General features: G+C 36.0%; 1 protein-coding gene across 1 annotated transcript in view; it reads right to left on the minus strand.

Moving 5' to 3' along the window:
• Positions 1 to 13,536, minus strand: part of TRAPPC3L (trafficking protein particle complex subunit 3L) — a 40,274-nt gene extending 26,738 nt beyond the window's left edge. Inside the window, exons 1-3 of the mRNA XM_063098136.1 lie at positions 13,495 to 13,536; positions 9,881 to 9,978; positions 6,914 to 7,013 (exon numbers count right to left, since the gene is read on the minus strand). Of these exons, the coding sequence (XP_062954206.1) occupies positions 6,914 to 7,013; positions 9,881 to 9,978; positions 13,495 to 13,536 (240 nt within the window). The remainder of the gene's footprint in view (positions 1 to 6,913; positions 7,014 to 9,880; positions 9,979 to 13,494) is intronic.
• Between the last annotated feature and the right edge of the window lie 372 nt (positions 13,537 to 13,908).

Consider the following 13,908-nt stretch of genomic DNA (forward strand, 5'->3'; position numbering starts at 1 on the left):
ACAATAACATATCAAATTAAACAAAGTTTACATGTACTACCATAACCTGAGGAAACTGTATTACTTCCATTGTTTGTGAAATACTTTTGCTCTAGTTTGATGGAAAATGGAAATGTGTACAGAAGCTGGTCAATAACTAATTCTAGGAAGATCAACAGGCACAAAACATAACAAAATTGTATAAGGGTATTTTAAAAGTTTGTGGAAAAATACAATTGAAAGATAATATGAATCTTTCCATGAATTTTCTGAAGTCCCCTTCTATTTTACAGACTGATTAAAACATTAAACTAAAATGCAGACTTACTGTGAAAGGGGTTCACAGTGAGATGTGAACCCCTTCCAAAACGTATTTCTTCTTTGGGTACTCTCTCTCAGCCCTAAATTCTTTATTGTGGCTTCCCCCCCCCTTAATATATAGTTTATAATTTTTATATTCAAGCTTTCTTGTTGAAATGATTATCTGGTTTCTGTCTCCTCACTGGTTCGCCTTCCAAGCTGTGGCACTCCCCTCTGAAAATTTCTAAGAAGTCAGATTTGAATGTCCCTGTTGAAGTGTCAAATCAGTGCTTCTAAGTACAAATCTGTATTGGTTGTTGAAATTCTATGGCCATGGAGTTGTCTCCATTCTAAAGTGACTAATAGGAGTTTTAGGTTTCAAAATGTTTGAATTCCTTGTATAGATTCAGCCATGGCAGTCTTGTACAGTCAGGTTAGAAGCAGGATAAAAATAAAAATATGACTGTTATGATTTGTTGGAATCCTTCTGTGCAGACTCGACTCCACTCTTAAATGGACCACTTTATTGAAATAAAAATAATTCATCCAGTAAAAAAATTCCCTTTTTTATCTAGATTCCTCTTTGGACCACATCTCTAAATCTAAGAGTTTCTTCTTACAATATTCACCACTTAGATTTCCTTCCCTGCTTTAAGCATTCTCATTTATATTGCCTCCTATGAACATTTCCTTTCAATTATTTCATTGATTTTATATCACTCACTGAAAAAGGAAAACATTGCTGACATTAAAGAATTAATGTAAAATTTCAATTTATACTATAGAAGGAAAAGATCTCATTTTTGCTTTCCAGAATTTCCAACAAGTACAGTATGTTGCGTTCCAGTTTTTTTAACATAAAGATCAGAGTTTCAAGTTTTATAAGTCTTTTTATACTGTATTTTCCCCTGTACTTAAAAATCTCCTCTTACAAGGTGACACCACCAGTGATGTGATGTTTACGGTGAAAAATGATAAATTCCTTCTGTGCCCCCCAGGGCCACCATCATATTGGCATTGACCTGACAGTAAAAAGCTTTCCCAACTTTGATGAACAGAATTTGTGCAAGGCCAAGCGGTTATAAACACTATGAGTAACTAGAAGGGACGGATGCTCTGCGGGAGGCTTTGGAAGCTACACTCACCACACTCAGCTATTTATAATTGTAACTCAGTGTCCAGATTTTCACTAGGTAAAGCAATATCTGAAAATCAGAGGAACTATAGCCAAATGGGTCTCATCTGACAAATATAGAAACTGAGGTTCAAACAGGCTAAATGTCTTGCTCAGGGTGACATTGTGGAAATGTAGCTGAGCAGGGTGTCGACTCTTCTCTTCCAGCCTCCACTATATTGGACATGGTTAGGTTAGCACTCATCTACTGAGAAGGGTCAGAGTTCCTTGTGTTTAAATTACATTTAAAAACCAACCTTATAATATTTCTTGTCAAGTCTAGCCTTCAACATCATCTTTTTTTTTTTTTTTTTAAAGATGTCCAGTAAGGGGATCTTAACCCTTGACTTGGAGTTGTCAGCACCACGCTCTCCCAAGTGAGCTAACCGGCCATCCCTATATAGGGATCCGAACCTGTGGCCTTGGTGTTATCAGCACTACACTCTCCCAAGTGAGCCATGGGCTGGCCCTAACATCATCTTGATTTAAATGATCAAGTTTATCTCTAATTAGCTTCTTCTAACAATAAAGATGTTTTGTTATAAAGGTTTTTGGAAACCCTGAAATATATTTTTGTGTAAATAAGGAATTTTTTTTAAAAAATGTATTTTTTAGACCACAGACAGGTACAATTATACTTTTTACTTTCCCCATAATAAACTGAAAGACATATAGGGCTATAAGTTAAATTCTCTGATATTTCGTTATTCCAACTAAAATCAGCTGCAAATTACACATTTTCATTTAGAGCAACTACAAAATTTTTCTTAAAAGAGTTGTCATAGTAGAAAAAACCTTCAGAGGTATATTTTAAAGAAACAATTGATTCATAGAAAAAGTACTGGAATAAGGTCAGAATAATTAAGTTCTAAGCTGGCATTTCTTATTGTCTGTGGTGCTATCATCTAAGTCTCAATTATACCATCAGTAAAATGGGGCTAATGATAGATGTCCTTCCTTTCTGCTTCACAAGGTTCTTGCAAGGGAAACATAATACGTGGGAATTACTTTGAACTTTTATGAAGAAAATCTCTGTATTATTAAAATTTTTCAATATCATGTTATAATGCTGCTGACAATTTTTATAAATTAGTATGTCTTATTTAATATTTGCAGTTGTACTTTGAGGCAACCACCACAAAAAGTAAACTTGTATATAATAAAGTCATATATAAAAAATGAATACATTTTAATGTGGCAGGAAGTTGACTTTAGAATTAGCCTGTCATCTCTTTTTTTGTATGAAACGTAAGGCAGACTGAAGATTTTCTGATAAATGATTTGGCCTCTGGCTTGGGACTTCTTCTGATACCACCAGATGAGACCACAATTTGAGGTCTCATACCTGTTAAAGGAATTAGTCAGGGGCCTAGTGACAGAGGGTCTTTTTCTTTGAAAAGACCAAGTGAAGAAAAAAAGAGAGAGGGGAATGCTATTAGTACTCGAAGTTACACAGTCCTTCTCTCCCAAAGGCAGAGGTGTGCAGAGTGCGGAGTGAGTTCAGGAGACCAGTTCCTACCTGCAGTCTTTTACTAACTAACTCAGAGAAGTCACTTCAGCTATCTGGGCACAGGTTTCTTCATCTAGTCAGTTCTCTTCAAATGCATTCTCTCTCTCTCTTTCCTTCCCTGGAACCAGGACGGAGGCCATGAGCTCTGGGGAAGCCCTGGTCTACAGATGCTCAGTACTTGAGGATGATTCATACATGCTCTGGGTGGGCAGCCAAACCAAATTCACAACTATCGGGTTCTATTCCTGACTGCTATGTTCCGAGGGCAGCATGTGACCACAATAAACTTTTTTTCACTTTGCCCTAGTTCTCTATAAAACCGACTCTGTAACGTTTGACACTTTGCCTCCTCTGAGGAGAGCTTACAGGATTAATGAGATAATGCTGCGAATGGCCAGCTTTTAATGAAAGCTGCTAATTATAAGCAAAGCATCAGTGTCCGGGCTCACAACTAAAGTCTGGACCTTCATTTGTGTTCAAATGTTTCTGGAATGGGTGACATCATTGCCACATGTAAAAGAACAATTTGCTGGAGAAGTGAAAATGATTAAGAAGGAAGAATCAGGCCTTTGAAGGAAAGTGCAAAGACCAGGAGACAACTGCTGTGCACGAGAAAAGGGTGAAGGTGATGAGATATCCCCTTGGTGACAAGAAAGTACCTCGAGTAGGAGTGCAAATGGACCTTCTTCCAGTTTCCCGAGCACAGGAGACGCAGACGAGAATTTACATGGCATCAGAACGGTCGACAGGACACAAAAAGTTTAGAGAAGGGAGATTTAGAAAGCAGATGTGGTACATGATTTTAGCTTTTTATAAAACAGACTTGTTTCTGACTTGCTGAAAATTGTGCAGTTAGGAGGTCAGGTGTCTTTAGAAGCTCCTTTCATTCTTTTAAAGGCAGAATATGCTTTCTAAGATGGGGGATATTCTGGGTTTTTTTTTTTTTTTTCTTCTTGGCCGCTTTCTTTCTGTTGAGATATTAATCCATTTCCTCTCTTTCTTACACGCTCCTTAGGACATTTCTGACTAGGTTGCTCTTCAGCCTTTTCTTTTTAAATTTGGTATGTAGAAGGAACTCCTGTATTTCTGCACATTGAAGACATCATTGTCAGGCAAAATGCATAGTTCCTCGGAGGAAGGGACTCCAGGAGGCTTCAAATGCACTGGGCAGCTTGAGGAACATTCACAGTCCATCTCCTGCAGAAGGAAAGCTCTCTTCCTCAGGGCCTGAACAAGATTTCTTTCATTTCTTTCCCTTCCTCTTTTCTTTTTGCCCTTCTTTTCTTTCAAGTAAGTTTTATTGAGTATCTACCAAGTAATAAGTCCTATGTTGGGCCCCACGCAAGCATGTACTTCATATTGGCATATTTAATTTGGCTTTCGGCTTTGTATTTTTCCTAATACAAAGTGGCTCATAGAACATGGAGGAGGTCCTGGTAGAGGACCACAGGCAACGAGAAGCTTTATGTGAGAGTTCCAGTCTTCTTAGCCACCCTTAGTCTAGGAAGGACTTTCATGAGATATTTGATAGCAGCTATTTTGAGGTTAATGATAGTGGTAAAACAGTTATGGCTTATACTGACTTTTTATTTTCTACTAGAGAAGGTTTGTTCCTTGTGTTTCTCTGATTAAAATAAATACATGAAATTATCCCTTTCAAATGCCCAGAAGCTTGTCAGTGCCTTGGACTTTTCACTCACAGCCAAGAAGAGACAATGAGAAAGAACTGGAGAATCCTTTCATGTCACTGCACTGCTCTAACTGGAGCTCAGTTAGACAAATGGCCAGTATTCTCTGCACTAAGGGCATTTATAGTATTGAGCACCTTTCAGATGACCTCTGATCTTCCAATGTGTGACAGAAAGTAATTCCAGGTTCTCAGTAATGAGGTTGTATATGCCTCCACTTCCAGGTGGTTACTGATCTTTACTCAATAATTTTTTTTTTTTTTTTTTAGTTTGGTTAATTGTCTTTTTTAAAACATAACTGAGTATATTTTTAAGTGGAGTAATACTATGTGTACTGTACATACATAAACATAACCACAAGAATACATTAAAACTCTCACTGATTGTGCTAACATATCTTTAGAATGGAGTCTCCAATAGCCCTTGAAATTATTTTCTTCTTCAGATATCCAAAGCCTTGTTTTGTTTTGTTTTTGACCAGTAAGGGGATCATAACCCCTTGGCTTGGTGTCGCCCGCACCGCGCTCAGCCAGTGAGTGCACCGGCCATCCCTATATAGGATCCGAACCCGTGGCCTCGGTGCTCCCAGCGCTGCACTCTCCCGAGTGAGCCACAGGGTCGGAGCCTAACAAGCAACCTTAAATGCATGAGTCAGGTTTTGTTTTCTGCATTATATAATTTTTCAAATTATCAACCAATGTTCTGCTGCCTTGAGAATCTGCAAGCTTAGCTTTCCCTAGATATATTTTATATTTAAAATTATATATCCAAACGAAGACAATGGGATGGATTTGGGCAAAGGTCAAAGGGAAGTCATTCTTAAAGCAATCTGACATCCTCACTAGAGGAAGACTATGTCTTACTAATCAAAAGGCCCAGGGGCTACCAACTAGAAATTCAACAAAACACAACCATCTGCATTTATATAATTCAACTATTTACTTTCCATTAAAGTGGCTAGTATCATACTCTGATTTCTCTTCAGATCGCATAAATCTTTCGCCTTTTAAAGTGGCTAGTATTCTTGCAGTGTTGCCCATAGAATTGGTTTAGTAAAACTGATTTTATTTTATTTTTCAAACTACTGCTTCAGATCCTACTTTTATTTTGCCAATATGAAAAGGAACTTTTTTTTTTTTTTTTAACCTGTTTAGCGGTATGGTAAACTCACTGTGCTAGAGTTGGAAGACACCTGGATTTTAATTTCAACCATATGATTCACCAGCCATGAAATAATGAAAATAACAATATCAATAAGTGGAAAAATCTTTCATTTGGGTTGTTTTTGAATATACAATTTATTTTTCACATAAACTATTATTGAATTTTTATCATATTTTTTTCTAGGACTCAGTTTTCTTATCTGGAAAATGAGGATAGTAACTTCTAGTCTGCTTGCTTCAGAGGGTTATTGTGAGGATGAAAGACAAAAAGTATGTAAAACTGCATTTAGAATCACAAAGCACTATGTAGTACTATAACAGCCATTCATGTAAAGGGTCAGTTTGGCCATGCATAACAATATTAAGGATCAGGAGAGAAAAGGAGCAAATCTGACTAACTTGGTCAGTTGTGTGAACCTGGAGGCAGCACATGAGGATGGGAGAGTAAATATCTCATATCAATGCATACTTTCTGGGTCTCCCACAAATTAACAACACAAAATTAATAACCATAGGCCTGCAGAGTAAAGGAATGCTGGCTAAAGATGCATTTCGCAATTTTATATCTAAAAAAATTGAGCTAGTTCTGGATGATTCTAAATTGTCTCCAATACATCAGGGCTGTGAAAGTTCTCAGAGCACACTCATTTACAGGAAACTTAATTTTTCTCTTGGGAAAACATTGATCTGCAAATGACTACAACAGCCCTCTCCGATACTGCCAAACGCTAACTCCTTCCATGCACTGAAAGTGATTACATAAAGAAGCTGGTTTGGAGCATCATGTCATAAGGTTGCCCTATTCCATTCCCCTTCTGCTTACCTACTCAAAGCATTTTTTCCAGGATAAGTCATACACACCATATACTCCATGCAGTTGGGAAAATCTCTAGATGCATAAATGCCTGGAAGCATTTCTCTTTCAGTTCACAGTAGCTTTATCTTTGTGCTGAAATAAAATGCTTTTCAATTAGAATTCTCTCTCTCAGCACCTAACAACAAATACAGATGGAACCTGTCCAATCAGAGCAGAAAACCACCAAACTCAGAAAAACATCAAAGATTTTCAAAACACCGACAGAGCTAAAAGCACATTTACCTGGGCAATTATGTCTGTAATTTCTGAATAACTATGGCATCTTCCCACACAGGATCGAGCCAAAAAGTCTTCCACCAGCCGGGTTCCAATCCCATAACCCCTGTGGACGAAGGAAGAGTGTGGTCTGAAAATGATATCTGAGTAATTAGCAAAGTCTATCATTGTTTAAGAATGAACTCATGTTTAGGACTTACACAGGTGGATAACAAACTAAACCAAACATGTCAAGTCAAATGGCTTTTGGCAGTGGTCTTGTTTGTCCCACAGACCACAGAAGCAGAGAGCAACACACCCAGGAAATACTAACTAGTCTCCTACAAGCAGAGGAGTCTGACTAGAACCAAGTCTGGCCAAAACTTGACAGCGCAAATTAAAATTAAAGAAGGTTGGTGTCTGTGGCCTAATATTTCTCACTGGTAACTAACTTGCTCATTATTAGCTATTGACAGAAACAGAATGATCGTGAGCTAACTTGCCCGCTACAGGTCTGGTACCTGGCTGCTCACTCTGCTAAATAGTTATCACTGTAGGAGGGCAGGCATTTCTAGGAAGGACTCTAGAAGAAGAAGGGAACAGAAAAATATTTTTTTGTTGCCAGTGAAGGTTTCAGCAGTTAGGATTCTGAAGTATACTGGCGGGGGAAGCCAAGTTCAGACAACTCATTTTTCAGTCGAGGGAAACTAAAACTATGGGACTTGGGGGAAGGTATTTATATTATCAGTTAACTCCATCCCAAGCAAATGGTTCAAGCAGCATCTGAAGTCTGATTTTGAAAGCCTTTTTACCGATATGTGATAATACAACTAAGTGGCTGAGCAGACACATTTAACTAGACAGACTGAGAAACTACTAACTTTCTGGGAGGGATACAAGAAATGTTACAGTCTTTGTCTTATAAGAACTTTCAATCTAGTTGAGGAAATAGGAACTTAATGGTGAAAATAGGAATTTTTCTGTTTTTTGTGAAACCACTGGCACAAAATTGGTATTTTAATTTCACAGCCACGTGGATGTAGACAAGTGAAACAATCTGTGTGGAGCAACAAGATAAAGAAGCCAGTTTTTAGAGGTAATAATTGCTCCATGGGTTCTAAAAAGGCATGAGATCTTTGGTGACTGGGTGGTTGCGGGGAGATGGATTTGATGTCAGAGTGCTTATTAATTCACTAAATCTTGTGAGATATTCTATTTATATTTCTGAGTGGATGGAAATGTTCGTTTTAACTTCCTTGACTTTAGAGAAAAATGGTTTGTAATTCTAGCCAGGAAGCCCACACTGAAAAGGCTTTTAAAGAACAGAATGTCTACTTTACAGAAGTAGTTGTACCAGGATTTAAAAATGTTCCCAGTGTTTTCTTATTATCATATGCATATCCACAGGCTTGGCCACTGGGAGCAGTGATAGGAAGCTACATTATTAGCAGTGATACACACACACACACACACACACACACACACACACGCCTATACACACACACACGCCTATACACACACACACGTGTGTGTGTGTGTGTGTGTGTGTGTATTGCTTTGGTCAAATGGTATGTTTTTGCAAAGTAGATATTTTACAAATTAAAAATGCAAGACGCTCTCAGCAGAACCTATTAAAGAAACCAAATGTGAAGTATTGTTTTTTTTTAAGGCAAGAGCTTTCTGCAGTCTCTCCAAATTTACTCTTTAACTAATATTTTATTCATGTTTGTTAAAATGTATACTCAATTAGCTAAGCAAAAGTATGTTTTTTTAGTCAAATAAGCTTTTCACTTTCTACAGCTATTCCACATTATGATGCAAATTTAACATAAGTCAAATAAATTGAATTTCTAGAAATACTATGTCAGATGTTTAAGTGTGACTTAAGTGTGACATAACTTTAGCAGCTCCCACAGTTACAGACAATTCAGCTGAGGAAGTAACTGAAAAATCTATAGATGAATGGTTGGGCAGTTTGCTTCTTCATGAATTCTCCTAATTAAAAAACAAAACAAAACAAAACATGTGTACCCAAATAAACAAGAACTTTCCCAAAAGAAAAAGAACGAGTACCTAGAAAGGGAGGAAAACAAGGGTTAAAAAAAAAAATCTTTCAGGCTTTTCTTTATTTTGTCTTTTTCTGTATTCCAACTGAAAATACAATGAGCCCTTTTAAAAAGCTCTAAAATGCTAGGCTAAATTTCCCGTTCAACTTACCTAAATAAATCTTCTAACCAGTACATACTTTCCAGTCATTACTTTGTTAAAGTCCTTTTCAGGGTCTATAATTAAGAGGTTCAGGAAATGTTGACACATACTTTATTGTTTGGCAATAATCTGACAATCGTGTAATTATTCTGAGAAATTAGAAGGTTGAATTTGTGCGGGAGGAATCTCCATTAATAAAGTCAAGGAGAATGGGCTTTATTTAAAAAGAAAAGAGTGGGTTTTTCTATTTAATATGTTTAAGTAAAGCATAGTAATGGTAAAACATTTAAACAAAAACACTATATAGGAAAAAAAAAGTCTCCCTTCAACCCACAGTCCCTAGTCTCCCATTCTTCCTCTTGGGAAACTGCTGTTTAGTAGGTGTTTGCATACTTGTGCTTCTATAAGTATATATTTATATTAGAAGTTATGTTAGAACAAAAGACATCTGAAAAGCATAAAATCTGATCATCCATCATATTGTTAAAAGAACAATTTCAGTTTTACTACGTCCTTTGCTTATAAGCAACTAGTGAAAAAACGATTTCTAACTAAAAAGAAAACATTCCGCACTTGCTATTCACGAAAAAACCCCACTTTCTTCCTGTTACCTTGTTACCAACCCAAATGGCCCTTGTAAGAAATAATGTTCAGCTTTCAGATGTGATTCATTGAAATAGAAGGAGAGCTGGTGAAATGGAGCAAAAGAAATCATTAGAGGCAGGAAAATGCAGGTGACGGTAGGAAACAACTGACATTCCACAAGAATGAAAGACGTCTACTTACATTTTATCTAAGTATTTGTTCACATCTTCATCTTTTTCATAATCCTTACACAGTTGGGCAACCAGAGCTCCATAGGTGAGAACAAAGAGATCTCTATTCTGGAGAAAAAGGGATAGTTTTATATTATAGGCAAAATTACAATAATATGCTACTGTATTTCTTTTTTTTTTTTTACAAAATCTTCTGGTTGGAAGCAGCCTTAGAAATCATCTGTTCATTTTTTCCACACTCTTCTTACTGCAACAGTGTTCACTTTTGGGAACAAATTATACTCCATTTGGATTCATTGCTGGGAGGTGGGGGAGGAGAGCTGTGGAATACATTTTTTTTTTCTTTTATTCTTTTCTTTTTCTTTTTTCTTTCTTTCTTTTTTTTTTTTTAACAGACTTACAACTGTTTGCCATAAAATAAATTTCTTAACACGAGAATATTTTTCTATGCATTTGCTTACATTATATAATTTTTCTATGTATTTTCAGAGGAAGTTGTTTTAAAAATACTAATTACTGATATAAATTTCTGTTTGTCTAGAATGGCCTTTAATATATGCTGACCACATTTTCAATTGGAAGAAATAATGGGGTGATCCTTCTCATGAGTCCGCACAATCTCTATTGGGCCCCAAGTCTGCCAAAAAGACCTTCAGGATGAATCCAAATGTAGCAGCAAATTGTGAGATGTTTTTCTTTCTGATTAGAGAAAAAAGGGAAAATTCTCTTATTCCTTATAGATCTCTCAAATTTGTCCCATTTTTAGAGTGAATTACAAGTAAAAATTAAAACTAAAGATAGCGCTGGCTGGTTAGCTCAGTTGGTTAGAGTGCAGTGTTATGACACCAAAGTCAAGGTGTCGGATCCCCATACTGGCCAGTCTGCCAAAAATAAATAAATAAATAAAACCGAGGACAACTTAGGTTTGGTTAAGCATAGATATGTTGAAAATTCAGAAAACATACAGAAAACAGAAGACACAAAGCCCAATCAATCCATTTTTAAAAGTCTGATTTGCTTCTGCTATTGAATATTATATAAGGAAGAGAAGGGGATCTTAGAGAAAATTTATTCCAATGCTTTCAGTCCTGCAGAGGAGAGAATGGGACCTCAGGAGGACTGAGTGACTTGCCCAACTAGCCAGCAATTATTAGAGCCAGAATGGCATCTTACACTGCGGGCCTCCACGCTGACATAGTATTTATCTCTGAGGTGTGTAAAGGAAGGCACTGTTTGGAGTAGAAGTAAGTGGGACAGGGAGGGAGGAAGGAGGACTATTATTGAAAATAATCCTTTTCTGTGCATAATTTAGTACTTTTATGAAAGGTCAAATGTAGATTCCAAGTTAGAAGAAGAATCCTTACTCTAGGCCCAGGTATCTTGGATAGCCTAATATGTAATGAAAGAGAAGGCCTGATAATACATATTCTTTTTAAAAATTGGTTATGAATATTCATGAGATACAAAGCTGATTGTCACCCCTTGTGCCCATGATGTGGGGGCCAGATTTATACTGGCTGTATACCCGTTACCACAAATTGCATTTGTACCCCATGTATTCTTTTTTTTAAAAAGCAGAATGGCTCAAAAACCAATTACATTGTTTATTTGACAAAGTGGTTTCTAGAAAATATTATATGATTTCGATTCAAATACATCCAAAGTTGGCCTAACCACCAGTGTCCCCTCCCTTATATATGGGTTTATATCATGGCAAATATGTTTCTTCATTCAGGTAGCATATTTGTCATCACTAAATAAACTTTAAACAGATAAAATCTAAATATTATATGGCACATATGGACATAATTTATATGGAACAATAGAAATGAAATGTAATAAATGTATGTAGAATATACATTATATACATTAACTGACATATTAAGGATGCTAATATATACAATTCAGGTATAGGAAAATAATGAGTATGTCAATATTTTTACTAGGAAAGGAGGGATGTAAGGCAAGTGATGTGAACAAAAATAGTGTTAAACACTGAAGGGTCACCATTTATTTAATTTTAGTTCTGTTCTTCTTTAAGTCTTTCAAGAACCTAATCATAAATCATAAGAAATGTCTGTAAATTATAAATGAAATATCTGCCTAACATATAAGAAGCCACAGCAGAAGAGAAAGTACTGCTATGTACCAATGATGCAGCATAAAAATAGGCAAAAGTGAAGGAGAAAGAGAGAGAGAGAGAGAGAGAGAGAGAGAGAGACATAATGTGTTTGTTGCCACCAGCAGTAAAACAAAAGAATCTGAAAAAGAAAGAAAAGGAGAAAAGAAGAAAAAATTATACCCTACTTACATGCCATAGCCTCAGCATTGTGCCCATTTATAATTAAGGCCACACTGAAATAATGACATTTTCTTCTCTGTCTCTCTCTCTTTTGGGTGGATACTACTGTATTTCGAAACAAAGTTTACTTCCAGCTGAATTTCAAGTTCAATATCCATAAAGACCTGTTTTCTCCATTCTGCTTCATGTCCAAGGGCTGCACCTTGAACTACATGTCCAGTTGGGTCTAAGATCCATACCATGGATCCCAGGAAAGGTCAATATAAGTTTATATTATGGTTTTTAAAACAATAAAAACCAATTATTTTCATTAGTGAAAAATACAACGTCCTTCATTATTTCAGAATGCTTTGGATGTATCAGGGTAGAAATTTGTCTTAACTGCAATATAACTCAAGTAATTTAGGTACAATATGAACTATATATAATACTTTTTAGCATCTGAGAACCCCACAGAAAAATAATTAAGATCCCAAAATGCCATTCAGGTGTTTCCAACTGGGGTGTGCTGATTAACCACTACAATTCTAAGAACCGAAAGCTGAAATTACTTAATTATATCAAATGCCCATCAGTCTCCTGAAATATTTTTTTTCCTTTATTTTTATAGCAGTTTTAGTTTTACAGAGAAGTTAAGCAGAAAGTACAGGTAGTTCCCATACCCTTCCCCCACCTACATATAGAATTTCTCCTGAAATAATTAACCCAGCTTTAAATTTAACAATGAGCTTTCACATCTGTAACTTCTGAATGGCTAAAACTATAAGAGAGGATTAAAGAAGACTATCCAAATCTAATCTGCAAAAAATTAAGTTTTCAATAACTCTGAACTTGGAATATATAGGAAGGATCATAGCACATACCAAATTACAATAATAAATACATTTAAGACATTTTTAATAAATACCATCTTTAATACCCAGCTTTTTGATGATCTATTCCTATTCAATTTTTCACATAATCCACTATTTTATATTTATATCCATTTCATTTCCTATTTTAAAATATGAAATACAAAAAATTGCTTAATCTTTTCATATTTTTCTGTCAGAAACAAAAGAAAAATTTGACACTTTTATGAATATAATTAGAAAAGAAGACCTTAAAACCTGTGGAAACAATCGATTATTCTGTTATGGTATGTAAGATATAATTGTAACTATTCCCAAAGGTGTCATTTATGATTCCCTCCACTAAACACTCTCTTTGCTCTGCTGAAAAATTCTACTTATAACATCACTTTTCAAAATAAATCATAAATCACCCAAGAAAACATTTTCTCTGAAGTAGAAAAAAAAACCCTCTTTATAAAAAGATCTTACAATTTTATGGTATTCTGGTTTTCTACGTGCCGAGCGAGACATAGTGCTTGATAGATGAAGAGTGTGATCTTCAAATTCTTTTCTTTTGCTTATACCTTAGAGGTGTTTCGGTCTTTGTCCTTTTGTGTTTGCAAGTTCCTCCTTGCTTTGAGACAGGAGTGCTACTTTTGCACTCTAGTGCTTTTGCTCTTTGCTGAACTGAAGAGGGAAGAAAAAAAAATCATGAACAATGAGACTGTCTTGTAGCCACCTAACTTGCCGCTGATCAAATAACTGCTTCCCTTGTGATGATGAGTTGTAATGTAGAACCTTAAAAGCTGAGAGTGTGAAGTCAGACTAGAAACCCCGAACACTCCCTTTAGCCCAAGGGAGTTCAAGAGTGGTGTTTTGTTCTCATGCCAAGGTATTGTTTTA

Source organism: Cynocephalus volans, chromosome 5 (assembly GCF_027409185.1).
Source record: "Cynocephalus volans isolate mCynVol1 chromosome 5, mCynVol1.pri, whole genome shotgun sequence".
Classification (NCBI taxonomy): domain Eukaryota; kingdom Metazoa; phylum Chordata; class Mammalia; order Dermoptera; family Cynocephalidae; genus Cynocephalus; species Cynocephalus volans.